General features: G+C 47.9%; 1 protein-coding gene across 1 annotated transcript in view; it reads right to left on the bottom strand.

The window, feature by feature from the left end:
* Positions 1–17019, bottom strand: part of LOC135221187 (translation machinery-associated protein 16-like) — a 447785-nt gene that overhangs the window by 49858 nt on the left and 380908 nt on the right. Inside the window, exon 4 of the mRNA XM_064259010.1 lies at positions 12114–12254. Within this exon, the coding sequence (XP_064115080.1) occupies positions 12114–12254 (141 nt within the window). The remainder of the gene's footprint in view (positions 1–12113; positions 12255–17019) is intronic.

Raw genomic sequence — 17019 nt, forward strand, 5'->3', positions numbered from 1 at the left:
TAGCCACGTGAGGAGCGAGGGGAACATGGGGGAGGAATTGGATACTGGCTCGCCTTGAATGTCCCAGCGGGAAACTAGCAGTTGGAGAAGGAAAAGAAAAGGAGCAGCCATCGCCTTACAGCGATGGGCCTCTCAGAGCCTGGGAAAAAACGTATCGTTCAGGAAGGAAAACAACGTTTTCCCGATGGAGGGTTTACGAAACTCAATATGTAGGTAAGGGTCTGCCAGCCAACTGGTGGAACGGGTCGTCTGGGTGGGGCTGATCAACACCTGACAGGGAGAGAAAGCCGCATACCGTCCTCTGACTCATTGCCAGTCCTCGTCGAGGTCGAAACCTCAGGAGGAACCGAAGGGGTATTCAAATACGGTGTCCGAAAGACACGTAGAAAAGAAAACGCCTCTGTCGCAGTTAGAGGAGGTTGAAGTAGCTTGTGTCGACCCGGCCAGAACTGGAGGAGGAGCTTCTTGTCCGGAGACGAAGAGAGTACCTGGGTTATCAAACCACAGTCGGAGCAAGCTCGATCGCGGCCAGAACCCACCGTCGATTTGGGTTCCCTCTCGGGCCCCACCAAACCGACCTCGAGCCCCGAGACGTGGTCTCTGCTGGTGGGAGCGGCGATCCTTCCCCGAGGGTCGTTTGTGCTGATGAATCAGACGCCATAAAACCTCAGCCAAAGTTCCTTCTGGGATCTCGGAAAGGTCACCAGCATCTTGCCAGAAAGTGGGGACCGTTAAGGCCCTTCGAACAAGAGGCAAATTATTGACGGAAACCTTTCCTCCTAAGGAACAAGGGGGAACAGCGGACAGCCCTGTCGGTCTTCTCCCATCCACTTGCCGCATACGTCCCTTGGCCGGTCCAAGAAACCGTGCCTGGTGCCCACGTAGGGCGTCGTGGTGGGATCATGAGGGGCGCAACCCCCTCATACGATCACTACCTCAATACCTCGCTCCTCCCGGTGTAACCCGAGGAGGTTGAAGGTACGGGAGAAGGCAGACCTGATGGCTCCCTCCTCGCTCTCTGGCCACGGAACCAGCCAGGCTTGGAGGGACTGGCAAGGCGATCCCGCTCAACCCTCGGGTGGCGATCGAAGCTGCAGGCCCTGGTCGAACCGTCTCGCTGTGGAGAACGGCTGGGACTGAAGCCACAAAAAAAAAGGGGGGGGGGCCCGGCCCGATCTCGAGTGTCAAAGAAGAGACTGGTGCTGGTTGCCGTACCCGATCGCTCTCATGTCGAGAGCGACGGTTCAGGCGACCCTGCAGGCTCCACTGTCACAGTGAGGGACCGGTTGCTTGTCCTCAACGGGCCAAGGTCACGTCGCTGGTTCCAGCCGTGGCTGGCACCGGGGCGAAACGGGAAGGACCGTCGTCCCAGCCTCAGCCCGTGGCAGGTCGTTGGACCGTTCACGTCCCGGGTAGCCCAGTCTAGGTCGCCGCGGCGAGAGCTTGAGAGCTGGTCTGGTGATGAAGTCGCGTGAGCAGGCTGTCACCAGTCTTTCCACCCGTGACCCGTGAACCTGGACGGCTGAGCGAGCTCCGGAGGTCTGGTTCCTGGCCTTGCACCGGTCGCTGGTAGGCGACCGTACCACTTCGGTACCTTTTCCCTCGCGAACGAGAGGCCCCGGAGACGGACCCTGATTGCAGTGGCAGAACCAACTGACACCAGGCGAGGCAAAGTACCGGTGTTATCCGGTACCCCTCTGGTTCCCTGTAGTCTTTTCTTCCTTGCGGAAGGAAGAGACTGGGCCCCGCTCCCACGAAAGGAGCAGGAGGAGGACCAGCGGAAGGAAAACCCCCTCCCTCCCCCCCTGTCCCACCGAGGTGGAGACGGGTCCCGAGAAGCATCCCGAGGGAGGGGACTTCTTAGGAGGGAGGATGGCAAAAACCTTCTTTCTTCCTCGGCTGGTAAGCCTTAGAAGTCGAAGGGGAAGAGGCGGCAGGCGACGACCGATGAAAGAAGGATGAAGACGACGACGAACGACACCACCTTTCCTCCTCCGTTCTTCGTCAGCTTCCTCAGGGGACAGACGTAAGATCTGCCAATCCCAGGGGGCGCCGGGGAGCCGGGGCTGCTGTAGCCTGGAAGCCACAGGGCCCACGGACGCACCTGTACAGAAACAGACCATCGTCTTGGGGTAGTACCAACCCACGAAACAGGGGACGGACGTCAGCAGGTATGGGCATCTCAGGAAACAGCCAGGGCACAGCCCTAGCACAGCATCGGTAGGGACAAGCCAGCGCTAAGCAACGGCAGGGACAAGCCAGCTCTAAGCAAACGGGCAGGGACAAGCCAGCGCCCCCCCCTCCCCCCCCCCCACAGAAACAAATGCATGGACAGTCAGCCCAGAATCGGCAAGGTACGGGCAGGCAGCACCGGAAACACACGGAAGTGGAGCAGCAGCCAGCAACATCCTCCGGTACCGGCGGCCAGGTCCAGGGGCGAGCTCTAGGGCAGCGGAAGTTGTGGTCGCGGCCAGGCGCCTGGGCAACCACGAGCGGCCCCTCGGCGGCACGCCCCCCTCTCCGTACGGCGAAACGGCACTTCACAGCGGCGCTGTCGGCAAACGGACTGTTACCAATGGTGAGGCGAGTAAACCACCAGGTGGAGGAGGGGACGTCGTCACCTGGAGCGTGGTCACCACTTCCATGGGTGACCGCAGTTAGGCCCAAGACATAGAAACCGCAGGCCCTGGACACTAGCACGCCCTGCAAATGGAAGGACGCCCAATACCTCACCAAGGTCCACCCCAGTCGGTGGCAGTAGCACCACTGCGGAAAAAAAGAATAAACAGTAGTAGCGTATTAGTGGGGGGGGAAGGTTCCCCCTCGCGGGGGGGGCGGGGGGGTGAGCCCTCTACCGAACGAGGGTGGAAAGGGGAACCCCGGAATACCAAATTGGTACATCGGGCACCGAGCGCCCATCCCCCGCGCTTGAACGGATCGGGCGAGGAGAAGAAGAAACGCAGATAACCCTTCCCTCCCCCAAGGGGAAGGGCCATCTGTGGGAGCTGGAAGCGGGGGGGGGGGGGGGGGGGGGGGGGGGGTTCGGGGGGGGGGGGGTTGGTTCCTGTTTCCCCACCCCCGCACAGCACCCATGCTACTCAACAATAATTAATAAGAGCCCGAGAGCAATTGTGCCCTCGGCCCGAATGCAAGGGCATAAGGATCAATTCCCTGATTGAGCGGAACTGAACCAAATAAATATTGATGCAATCAATAATAAAAGGAATAAAATGAAAAAAGAATCTTGATTACGATTCACTTCACAATGAATAAGGGCTCGGATCGAGCGCATTTGCGCCCTCGGTACCGAGCGCAAGGGTAAAAGGATCCATTCCGATTATGAATGGAAACCTTGATCCATAATGAATTGATGCAATCAAAATATATATGAAAATGAAAAAGAATACTGCGCTTGCGATTTCACTTCATACAAATAAAAAGGGGAACAAGGATCAATTCCCGGGAAATAGCGGAAACATTGATCCAAGTAAAACAATGCAATCTCAATAAAATATGAAAATGAAAAAGAACTGCACTTGCGATTTCACTTCATTCAAAATAAAAAGGGGAAAGGATCAATTTCCGGGTAAGCTCGGAAACTGATCCAAAATGAGTATTGCTACAATCAAAATAAATATATGAAAATGAAAAGATACTGTACTTGCGATTCCACTTCCATACAGAATAAGTTTTCGTGCCGAGCGCATTCGCTCGGCAACGAGCATACAGGTCAAAAAAATAAAAATGAAAAGAGCACTTACTTACGATTTTCATCTACACATTTAACCAAACCAAAATATACGCTCGGAGCGAGCGCTCTCCCGCCTCCGGCACCGAGCATACACAATACGAGATCATTTCTGGGAAAATGATTCCCGCACTTACGCCCTTCAGTCCGGCACTCGGGTTAATCGGAGGGCGTGGAGAACCAAGATCCTTTAATTCACAATTGAATTCAATGGAAAATAAATATGAAATGATTGTACTTACAATTCAGTTTCACTAGATAAAATAGAAAAAGAAAAACACAACATGCGAAAGCAACGACGATGAAGCGGGCAGAGAGCGATGATTACACGTCCACACGCCAGCAGGCCGAAAGCAAAAGTGATTTGTTTACCTCCCAGTCGCGCGCGCGCGCCTGTCGGACAAGCAGTTAACTACCGAACCCCTGTTCGAAAGCTTACGACCTATCCAGCTGCCGCTTAGTACCTTCCTATTGTAAAAGGACCGAAGGTTTGTATGCCGTGTCGGAACAAACCTTGGTTCCTACCTGATAGGTGGTAGACTTCGTGGGTGTTTGCCCAGTAGTCTGCATCACCTCAAGAAACTTTAGCGAGATATATGATCTATGGCCAGAGTTCTTGTGGGTCTGCCGAAGGGGTACTTATCCGCTTACTCGGCAGAGCCTGAAAGGACTTTGTCAATGGGTGCTGATCCACTTATATGACAATACACCTTATGAAGGAGAACACAACCAATCCCGACCACCTGATCCTAACCAACATGTTAGAAATAAAGATTGTTCGAGTTATCCCCGAACTCTTCACAACAACCATAACTCAAAAAAGCACAATATGCAAACATACATAATTTTCAAAAAAAAATTTTTATACTCATCTAATTAGATATGACAAGAGTTTTCTTACTGAACAACAGAGACGGCCCGCCCGTGCAGCACCAAGTCCTTTTTGTTAGAAGAGACTCCAGAACATATCTAAAAAGAAGGTAAGTATATACTTAAGGATTGATGTCGGCTCCCATACCCAGGATCGTATCCGCCGATACGAAAAGGACCAGAGAGGAAAAAACATTTCTCATAGGTCACATGAACGTCTTTCAAGTAATGAGATGCAAATACTGAGTTGCATCTCCAAAATGTCGTACTATGATGTTTTTAAAGCGGGACATATTCTTATGAAACGAGAGAGAAGTCGCTACTGCTCTCACTTCATGAGCTTTCACTCTTAACAGTCGGAACTCTTCGTCAGGACAGATCTTATGCGCGTCTGTAATGACGTTTCTCACAAAGAATGCAAGAGCATTCTTGGACATAGTCTTGTGGGGTCTTTTACAGCGCACCAAAGACCTTGCCTAGAGCCTCCCATCTGGTGCTTTCTCTGAAGGTAGAATTTCAGAGCTCTTACAGGACATAGAGACCTCTCTGCTTCTCTGCCTACGAGACTCGATAAGCCTTTGACTTCGATGACTTAGGCCAGGGATTCGTGGGATTCTCGTTTTTAGCTAAAAACAGGGTCTTAAACGAGCAAATAGCTGAGTCTCCCTTGAATCCTACTTTATCCTGCAGAGCATGTAATTCACTAATTCTCTTTGCCGTAGCTAAAGATAATAGGAATAGGCATTTCCTGGTGATTGTCTCTAAACGACCCTGCCAGATGAGGATGTTCGAACCTTTCGGATGATAGGAACTTGAGAACCACGTCTAGGTTCCAGTTAGGAGGGACCGGCCGGGTTCCTTTTTTAGACTTTGAAGTCTCAAAACGGACCTTATGAGATCGTGGAGATCCTTGTTATCTGCCAGATCTAATCCTCTATTGCCTGAAGACTGCCGAAAGCATACTTCTGTATCCCTTTATTGTGGATACAGCTAGATGAGATTCTTCTCTCAGGAATAGAAGGAAATCTGCAATTTCCGCTACAGAGGTAGTGGAGGAGGACAACTTCTTAGTTCTACACCACCTTCTAAAAACCTCCCACTTGGACTGATATACTTGTCTAGTGGAGGTTCTGCGGGCTCTCGCGATCGCGCTTGCAACTTTGCGAGAAAACCCTCTCGCTCTGACGAGTCTTTCGATAGTCGAAAGGCAGTCAGAGCGAGAGCGGGGAGGTTTGATGATACCTCTGGAAGTGTGGCTGTTTGAGAAGATCCAATCCCTTCTTGGTAGGGATCTTGGGAAAGTCTACGATCCACTCCACCACCTCCGTGAACCAGTCTTTGAGCCGGCAAAAGGGGGCTATCAATGTCATCCTCGTCCCCTTTGAAGCCACAAACTTTTTCAGCACTAGTCCCAGGATTTTGAATGGAGGAAAAGCGTAGACGTCTACGTGAGACCAGTCCAGCAGGAAGGCGTCTACCATCAGAGCTCTGGGGTCTTCCACGACCGAGCAAAAGACTGCCAGCCTTTTGGAGATGAACGTGGCGAAGAGATCCACATGAGGAGTCCCCCACAGAGACCAGAGATCTTGACACACCTCTTCGTGTAGGGTCCACTCTGTGTGAAGGACCTGGTTCCTCCTGCTGAGCCTGTCCGCCCTCACATTCCTTTCTCCCTGAACGAACCTTGTAAGAAGGGAGATGTTCCTCTGAGACGTCCAAAGTAAAAGATCTTTTGTAAGTTCGTAAAGGAACGAGGAGTGAGTCCCTCCTTGTTTTCGAATGTAGGCAAGTGCTGTGGTGTTGTCCACATTTACTTGAACTACTTTGTTCGAAACAAGAGGTTCTAGACTCTTCAAAGCCAGGTGTACGGCGAAGAGCTCTTTGCAGTTTATGTGCCAAGACACCTGTGCTGTTTCCCAGGTGCCTGACACCTCCTTCGAGCCTAATGTTGCTCCCCAACCTTTCTCCGACGCGTCGAGTACAAACACTAGGTCTGGGTTCTGGATTTTTAGAGAGATTCCTTTGTTCTCTTTCAGAGGGGGCAACCACCATTCCAAGTGCGGTCTTATCTCCACTGGAATGGGAAAGGCGTCTGAAAGATGTCCGGTCTTCCAACTCCAAGACCTCTTGAGGAAGAATTGAAGCGGACGTAAATGAAGTCTTCCTAGCGGGAAGAACTGTTTCGAGCGAGGAAAGGGTCCCTAGAAGGCTCAGCTATTCCCTCGCCGACGTCTGTTCCTTCCCTAAGAAGAGAGAGACTTTCTGCAAACCTTTTGCGATTCTCTCTTGCGAAGGAAATACTCGAAAACCCCGAGAATCCATCTGAATCCCCAGATAGACTAAGTTCTGTCTGGGGGTCAGCTGCGACTTCTCGAGGTTTACGAGTAATCCCAACGATCTGATCAGGTTTAAAGTCAACGTAAGGTCCTCCAAGCACTGTCTCTCTGATCTGGCCCTGATGAGCCAGTCGTCCAGATACAGAGAGATATTTACTCCTTTGAGGTGAAGAAACCTCGCCACATTCTTCATCAAGCTTGTGAAGACCTGAGGAGCTGTGGAAAGGCCGGAACACAAGGCTCTGAACTGAAAGATCCTTCCCCCCGTCATGAAAACGGAGGTACTTCTTCGATGAAGGGTGGATCGGGACATGAAAATAGGCGTCCTGGAGATCCAGAGACACCATCCAATCTCCTTGTCGCAATGACACAAGAACTGAGGCAGAAGTCTCCATCGAGAACTTCTCCTTCTGAACAAATTTGTTCAGAGAGCTGACGTCTAGTACTGGTCTCCAGCCTCCCGAGGCTTTCGCAACCAGAAAAAGGCGATTGTAAAACCCCGGGGAGTTTTGATCCAGTACTAGTTCTATCGCTCTCTTGTCCCACATCTGATCCACCATCGATCGAAGAGTATCTCTCAGCACAGGATCCTTTGTACTTGGGACTGGTTTAGGTTCCCGCGGTGTTGACGTTAGGGGAGGAGTGTCCAGGAAAGGGATACGATATCCCTTCCTTATTACAGACATAGATGAAGCGTCTGTGTTTATAAGTGCCCAGGACTCCACAAATCCCAGGAGCCTGGCACCTACTGGTGCTTGGAGGAGAGAAGCATCACTTTCCCTTTTTAAAGGGACGAAAGGCAGACCTACCTCTCTTCTCAGGAGCCTTCCTTCTTGCGGGAGGCTCTGGAGGTTGGGCCACCTTGAAAGGGCTGAACTGATTGTACTCGGACCTTTCTTTTCCGTCACAGTAGCAGGTTTCTTCTTCCTTGCTGACTGAGTAAGAAGGTCTTGAGTCGCCTTCTCAGTTAATTAACGAGAAATGTCCTTCACTAACTGAGAAGGGAACAAAAAGTCTGACAATGGAGAGTACAGTAGCGCTGCCCTCTGAGAGTGGGAGACCGCTTTGGTCAAAAAGGCACTAAAGACTGTCCTCTTTTTAAGAAGACCTGCTCCAAATAAAGAGGAGATCTCAACCGAGCCATCCTGTACCGCTTTGTCTATACAAGACAAAATACACAGAAGGACTTCTGGTTCGAGTCCTTCAGAATCATGGGCTTTCTTGGACATCACCCCAAGGGACCAATCTAAGAAGTTGAAAACTTCTAATACATGGAAGAGTCCCTTGAGGAGATGATCCAGTTCTGAAATGCCCCAAGTTATACGGGCAGAGTTCAAACCTTGTCTACGTGAAGCGTCGACTAAGGTCGAAAAGTCCGCTTCTGTCGAAGACGGAAGAGAAATGCCCATATTCTCTCCCGTCTGATACCAAATGCCTCGTTTACCAGCTAGTCTCGCTGGGGGCATGCAGAAGACCGTTCTTACCAACTCCTTCTTCGACTTCATCCATGAGTTTAATGACTGAAGAGCCCTCTTCATCGAAATGGCGGGCTTCATTCTAAGAAAAGACGAAGACTTCTTCGTCTTTGCACTCGAGAAAAGAGAGAGCGGAGAAGGAGGAGCGGGCAGGGTCAAGTCGTCTCCATACTCTTCTAGAAGCAAGGCTGTCAAAACTTTATAGTTCGACAGTCCTTCTCTTCCTTGATACTCGTCCTCCGAGTTTGCTTCTAACTCGGGGTCTAGATGAGTCTCCGCTAACAAATCAGGACGTCTTTCCTCTGGGGGAGACAAACTCCTGATAGGAGAGGGACTAAGGGAATGATATTCCTTCCTCTTCAAAGCTTTAATATTCTTGGAAGGCGCCAACAGCCTAGGCTTCTCTCCATAAAAGGATGACGCCTCCCGCTTGGATGACGCTTCTCGTCCGCCAAGCGTCCTGGCTGACGCCTCCCGCTTGTCTGGCTGCTGACGTCTGGATGACGCCTCGCGCCTGGAAGACGCTTCGCTCTCAACTGGCGTCCTAACTGGCGCCAATACCTTGGTTGGAGCCTCGCGCTTATAAGACGCTTTTAATGACGCTTCACGCCTATAAGACGCCTCACGTCTATCTGGCGTTACGTTTCTGCCGTAAGGTTCCCTCGATCTCGATCTCGAAACCGAAGCGGTATGTTTGGAAGCTTCACGTCTGCATGACGCCTCTCGATTTGCAGGGGAGAGAGGACGAGACTTCTTGATTGGAAGCGAAACGTCCTTCTTACGAGGAGGATCCCTCGCTAACACTCCCACCAAAGAGGCTAGTTGTTCCTGCACTGCCATGAGAATCTTCCTTGAAGCTTCTCCCACGTCATGTTCAATCGGGGGAGAAGGAGTAGGAAAGCGTTCTTCCACGTCCACGTCGGGTGACGCTGACGCCACCTTCGCCTTTTTAATTGACGAGGGAGCTTCATCTGAGAAACGCTCCGGGCTCGAATCCAATTCAGGTTCTTTCAAATGCCGTTTCAGAGGCCTAGATAGATCCGACTCCTTCCACCCTCGTTTAGGTGAGGGAGAGGGAGAGGAGGAGAAACACTCACGCAGGACGCTTTTTCTAAAGCTGGACACTGAGCAGCCTGCAACGAAACAGAACCTGCTGAAGGGACGTCTGACCGTTGGGGATTCCCCACGACCTCCTTAAGGCTTTCGACTTTCCTTCTCCTCTGGGCATGGGAGCTTGGAAGAGGTCTAGGCCTGGGAGCGTCGCAGGGACGATCAAACGCCCCCTCCACAACACTGGGAGAACTCACTTCACTGTAACGTTCACTTTCACTAGCCTTACCTTGTAAGTCCGCCATTTTGGACTTCATCTGCTGAATTGTAGCTTTCAGATCGGCGATTTCCGAGGCCGAATCAGAAAGTAAAGCTTGTGAATTAGACATATAGGGAGAATCCAACTCATCAGGATTAGAAAAAGGATCAATAAAAGGCTCAATAGGCCTTGTACTCACACCTTTCAAACGTCTAACCCTATCCCTCTCTAACTTCTTCAAATAAGAAGTTAAAGTCTTCCATTCTTCTGCATTTAATCCCTCACATTCATGACAGGTATTAGTAGAAGAACACTGAAACCCCCTACATTTACGACATACAGTGTGAGGATCAACCGAAGCCTTCGGTATCCTCACCCTGCAGCCTACATTCACACACATTCTCACACTCACATTTGAATCAGACATACTGAGAAAATTCCAAAAAGCAAGTCCAAAATCAGTCCACAGTAGCGAATGCCAAAAACACGATCCAGATACGTCACCAAAAAGCCGAGAAACGATGATCAAAGGATGAAATAAGAATCTAAGTCAGGAGGTAATAGCAACAATGTTGATACCACCGGCGACAGAGAAAATATGATAGAAAACGGGAATGGTTCCTAGTCCTGCCGCCCAGGGCAGGCCGGTAGATCACCTGACCTACCTGTAGCGAGTGGCGCGAAATTTGAATTTCTGTCGGGGACGACGGAGTCTTAGCTATGTATATATCTGACAGGTAAGTTGATTGTATGAAACTCATCAGCTCCTCAAGCTGACATTTGAATGGAGCCAAAGACTCATCTACATAAGCCAAAGTAGAGTCAGAAGTGGAGTCCAGTACTAAAATAGTCACTATCGGCACCAAGTGCCCCCAATCGGATGAAACTCTGGGTGCTGAACGAGCCAGAGCGGGCGGCAGGTCAACAGAAGCGGGCGCCAAGCAAGCAGAAGCGGGAGCTGAGCAGGAAGCAGTGTGCATTGAGCTGCTAGAGAGGGGACCGGGCGCTCAGGTGCGGGTGCTACTTGGTCCGATACAGGCGCTACTTGGCTTGGAGAGGCTGAGCGGTGTACAGCAGCTGTCACTAAGAAATCTTCGCATGACAGGCACTTAGATGATGGCGAACGTCTGGCAGCTAAAATGGGACGAACAGGTGAAACCTGGAAGTTACAAGACAGATGATGGTCGACACCGACCTCCCTGTACTTCTTATCAGGAGGCGGAGAGCTGTCAGAGCGAGGAATGTCTCTTTAGCAACCTAGAAGCCGACGATCTGCACCGACGACATCTCTTTCCTGGTGACAATACTGAAGATTCTGATGACAGACACGAAGCACTGAATGAGACATCTTTCCAATGGCGCTCTGCTGTTCCCTGTGTACCAATGACAGGTGCGACGGAGGGGGCAACTGTCTAGGGACAAACCCCTCCAGCCTCCCTTGGACTTCTGGGGGAGCGGGACAGTGACCTTCGTCTAGGAGCGGGACAGTGACCTTCGTCTAGGAGAACCGGTAGGCCGAACAGCCACCTCCTCAGATAACACAACATTATCACTCATCACTGCACTTTTGAGAGGCGCGCTTTCCACAAACGACCTAAAAGACGTGCCGAGTTCTATGATCGCCTTAGTGAGAAAATCAAACTATTTCTCTAACTTACTATCGAGGCTGGCAATAGTGTCAGGTTTGGAATCATGGGAGCCTGAAGTAGGAGACACTGATATAGAAGTAGGAGGGCTAACGATTGGGGAAGAGATAGGAGGTTGAGCAGGAGTAGGATATTCCTCAACTAATGAAGGAGAACTCTCTATTGCAGCCTTACTTTCAGCTCTAAAAGCCACCTTCCTCTTCCTATCCCTTGCTAACTTATCTAAATGAGAACTCATGGTTTTCCATTTAGCTTCATCCCAATCTACACACTCTGGACAAGATAGGTCCCTAGAACAAGTCTGCCCCCTACATTTGATACACTTAGAATGTGAATCATAAGAAAACTGTTAATCTGGTTCTACATCCTTCCCCGCAATACCTAATGCTTGAGGTGCTAGAATCTGACATAATTGATTGGTAGCTACATAAACAAAACCATAAAATGTGCAAGTACATTACCAAAGAATGCTGCAATTAACCCCAACGATGACAAAAAGTTGACCACCACAACTACCGATGTTAGTTGGAAGCTGGCAGCAAACGAATTGGTTTTCTCTGCAGTTTTGTACCTATCGGTCCCAAAATTGGGAGGATCCTACACACCTACAATACCGATGATGGCTCCACCACAAAATTTTTAAGATTTGACTACCGTGGTAGTGAGCTTTCAGCTATAGGTAATTACTTGGTAAGTTACATGTGTCAAAATCTGGATTTCATTACTTACCTCTCAATCAAATTAAGCATATCCATAGATGTATATTTTTCTAATGAAGAATCCATATTTTCTTTGAACCATAGCAATTTATCACCTAAAACTTGTAGCTTCATGTTACTTTCACTACGACGTTTTTGCATTTTCAAAGACCTGAGAAAATAGGAGAAGAGTATTACCAAATATAGGTTCCAAGACCTCTTCATGCTAAACAGAAAAATATGAAGACAATAATTTCAAAGTTAATTTCACATTGACATAAGGTTTCAGTCCATTATAGTGGTGAAATATTTTGGAGAGAAAAACAATGAATATTGTTACTACTGCATTAATTTATAGTAGTATCACTGTTATAATTAACAATTTAGTATACTTGTTTCACAATAAACCTTTACTCATATGATCAAACCTCAAGATATGAAGGATCAGCCCTGCTGTTTAGACAAACAGTATATAGAACAGTAATCTACCCACCACAGAGCTGTGTCTGTATGACAGAACCATTGTAACAGTACAGGCAGTCCCCAGTTATTGGCAACTTGGCCTGTTATGGTGCCATAAATCATCAGTTTTATGGTGATAGACAAGCGCCATAAAACCGGATTGGCATTAAGCAAGGACTACCTGTACTAAAGTAAAAATCTGAATAAATGTATACTTTTAGAAAACAACCAACTTTCTCAGTGGATCTATATGGCTTTTTGGGAGGTAACATTTTTGCATTTCTCTTTGTTAATGTGCTAGTTTTTCTTTCCATTTGTTAATAAGTAATTTACTTTGTACGAAATAAAAGTTTCTCTTTGTTCTATGCATCTTTCACTTGCTTTTTTTTTTTTTTTGTTAGCAGTAAGTAATCTTATAGTTTATTTCAGGTTTGCTCATAATTTACCTCAACTCCCAGTTCCCAAAATAGCTAAAAAATTCTTTGTAAATGTTGGAAAACAATTTCTTAATGCCATTATGGATTAGTCATCTAGTGAATCAAAATTGACATCCATAAGACTTATAAAAGCTCAAGTCCCCAATCTAAATAAACAGTTGAACAGAGACTGCTGTCTCCATCTTGAAAGGAACCAACCTGAACTGTTGACTTGGCTGAAATTGATGAAAAGAAGAAAACCTCCCACTTCCTCACATTCCTTACCTCACCTAAATGATCAGTGCCTGATATCTATTGGACGTTGCTCTGTACAGAGATAAAAAATTGTAAAACAAGAGGAAGACACATCATTATAAAGGAAAATAGATAACCATCCCTGACTAACCATGACTCAGGGGTCTGCTTTTTATGCTTTCTAACCTCCCATACTTCTAAAGACAAACCTGGAGAACCAAGAGGTCATAGGGTTAAACCCACTACATATTCTCTTTCCTCCAGAAGGGATTCTGCTCCTGACTTATAGACTATATATTCTCTTTCCTACAGAAGGGATTCTGCCCCTGACTTATAGACTATGTCTTCTTGAAAGAGATACTGTTGTCCCCTAAGAGGAGGTCTTAATGGGTGGGTATTTCTGAGGGAAGGCAAACCATGCACTTTATGCAGCAATCTTCTCTGACATGACTGAAAATGAATTTATAAAATTTAGGCTGTCAAGCACTAGGGTAATTTTGGCCATTTAGCAATCTTATCTCCATTCCAGACAGAATAGTAAATATGATATTTTCATGATAAAATAAAGTTTCACATATACTTACCGAACAGTTACATAGCTTATAGCTTCTTACCTACGGCAGTCGAAATTCAAATTGTTGGCGCCAGCGGCGTTGCTATCTTAAGTATAGGTGATACAAGACCCGCCCACATCCGGGAACCCTGGGTACTGCTAGCCTTCTACCGTCAATTTTCGTTTAGCCGACACGTCCATCTGTGGGGAGGTGGGTGGGCTTTGATTATGTAACTGTTCGGTAAGTATATGTGAAACTTTATTTTATCATGAAAATATCATTTTCACATAAGTGACTTACCGAACAGTTACATAGCTGAATCCAAACTACCCGGAAGGAGGGTAGATGGACTACATAAAAATGACAGTAAGACCACATTAAACAGCAAATGTTGCAGTACCCTACCTTGTGAGAGAGCAGCTGCAGGAGAATACTGCCTCTGGTTGGCGCTCTCATCACTCGTAGGAGACGTGGCAGTATAGGCCAGGGTCGTCCCTACTTAGTGGGATTTTGTAACCATGGACAAGACCGTTGGTTGACAAAATATTAAAAAAAAAACAGATAATGCCCTTGCCCTGGGCTTCAGAAACCAGATAAACAACAGACCATCACCTATACCAAAAATAATGACATACTCAAAAGTAATAAATAAGATCTGGAGGTTCTCCAAAGCACTATGAGCCTCCAGTCTGCCCACGACTCAACAACCTATAACAAGGCGAGGAGACAGTAGAGGATAGAAAGTTCCCCTATGTTTCCTTTCCCAACACCATGCCCGCTACCGACAAAGGACCCAATTTACAACAACTATCATAGGTAGCCTCTACATTCTTCAGGTAAAATGAGGCGAACACAGATCTCGATCTCCAAACGTAGATTGAAGAATCGAGGAAAGCGACATATTGTGCTTGAAGCTTAAGGATGTCGCCACTGCACGTATTTCATGTGCTTTCACCTTAAGCACATTTAGAGTCTGATCTTGGACTTGAGAGTGTGACTCCAGTATCAGACTTCTCAAAAAGAACGAAATAGCGTTCTTGGAGAGGGGTTTTGCAGAATTCTTAACCGAACACCAAAGTCGGTCGGAATTACCTCTAACGGATTGTGTCCTTGACAGGTAACATTTCAGAGCTCTGACAGGACATAGTAATATTCTTTCGTCCATCGGACCCACTATATTAGATAATTCCTTAAGTACAAAAGATTTAGGCCATGGGTTAGAGGGAGATTCGTTCTTTGCTAAAAATTCGTTAACAAAAGAACAAACCGCATTACGATTTTTGAACCCCACCTCTTTGTGGATGGCTTGTAACTCACTCACTCTTCCTGCTGCCTAAGCCAAAGCGAAGAGAAAAAGTGCCTTCCTCGTTACATCTCTCAAAGACGCTTCACAAAGTGGCTCGAATCGTGAAGACATCAGAAAAGTTAAAACTACGTCCAAGTTCCAGTCCACACTATCCTTCTTGGATACTTTTACTGTATTAAAAGATTTAATTAAATCTCCAATATCCTGGTTAGAGGAGATGTCAAGCCCTCTATGCTTAAACACTGAGGACAGCATAGCTCTGTACCCTTTAATTGTCGATACCGACAAGTTCTTAACTTCTTTAAGGTACAGCAAAAAATCAGCTATTTCTGTCACAGAGGTTTTAGAAGACGAGAAATTATGTCTTCTGCACCACGTCCTAAAGACTCCCCACTTTGATTGGTAAAGCTTGGCAGAAGAGCTTCTTCGACAGTTAGCAATAGCCTCTGCCGCTCTACGAGAAAACCCCTTAGCTCTGACGAGTTTCCGGACAGTCTGAACCCTGTCAGTGACAGAGCGGACAAATTCTGATGATACCTGTCGAAGTGGGGCTGTTTGAGTAGCCGAGGATACTGAGGAAGAAGTCTGGGATGTCTATAACCAACTTGAGAAGGTCTGGAAACCACTCTTTCCTGGGCCAGAATGGTGCTACCAACGTCATTGACACATTTTGATGTGAGAGGAACTTGTTCAACACCTCTCTGATCATTCCAAATGGGGGGGGAAAGGCGTAAACGTCTAGACCCGTCCAATCCTGAAGCATTGCGTCGGTCTTCCAAGCAAGAGGATCTGGAACTGGGGAACAAAAGATCGGAAGTCGATTGTTCCTCGACGTGGCAAACAGATCCACTGAAGGTCTTCCCCAAAGTTTCCACAGTTCCTGACAAATTTTGTCTTGCAATGTCCACTCCGTGGGAAGAACTTGGTTTACTCGACTGAGTTCGTCTGCCAGTACATTTAACTTCCCCTGTACAAACCTCGGAACGAGGGAAATATCCCGATCTTGAGACCAGAGAAGGAGATCTTCTGCGACTTTGTTGAGGGAGAATGAATGGGTTCCTCCCTGATTCCTGATATAAGATAGAGCGGTGGTGTTGTCGGAGTATACTGCCACTCTCTTTCCCACGACCAAAGGAGCGAATGCTTGCAGACCGAACCAAATCGCCTTCAACTCCTTCATGTTGATGTGATTCAACCTCTCTTTCTCTGACCATAATCCTGAGATCTTTTTGGTCCCTAGGAGAAGCTCCCTCCCAAACCTCTGTCCGATGCGTCGGAGTATAATTCTACGTCTGGGTTCCTTAATGTCAGGGAGAGACCCTCCTGCAATCTTTCCCTCGACATCCACCATCTCAAGTCGTTCTTGATCTCTTCCGACACTGGGAACGAATACGTGTCTGGTTGAGACTTCCGACACCAACTCGCTTTGAGATAAAACTGAAGAGATCTATGTGAAGACGACCCAACTTTACAAACGTCTCTACTGATGATAACGTCCCTAGAAGACTCATCCATTCCAAGGCGGAGGAGGACTGACGATTCAGGAATTGGCTCACTTTTTTGAGGCAAGATTCTATTCTTTTCGGGGACAGAAAAAACCCGAAAAGTCTGAGAGTCCAGAATCATCCCCACCCCAAATAGGGGATCTTCTGGGACGGCACTAATTGAGACTTCTCCAGGTTGATGAGAATTCCCAATTGACTCGCTAATGACAGTGTCTTCCGTAAATCCTTCACGCACTGTGTCCTCGAACCCGATCTGAGAAGCCAGTCGTCCAGGGTAAAATGCTGCATTTATGCCCAACATATGCAGCCATTTCCCAATGGAGCAAGAACACGAGTAAATACTTGAGGGGCCGTCGAAAGGCCGAAACAAAGGGCTCTGAATTGATACGTCCTCCCTTCGAACACAAATCTGAGGAACTTCTTTGAACTCTGGTGAATC

The sequence above is a fragment of the Macrobrachium nipponense genome, chromosome 2 (genome assembly GCF_015104395.2).
Source record: "Macrobrachium nipponense isolate FS-2020 chromosome 2, ASM1510439v2, whole genome shotgun sequence".
NCBI classification, from domain to species: domain Eukaryota; kingdom Metazoa; phylum Arthropoda; class Malacostraca; order Decapoda; family Palaemonidae; genus Macrobrachium; species Macrobrachium nipponense.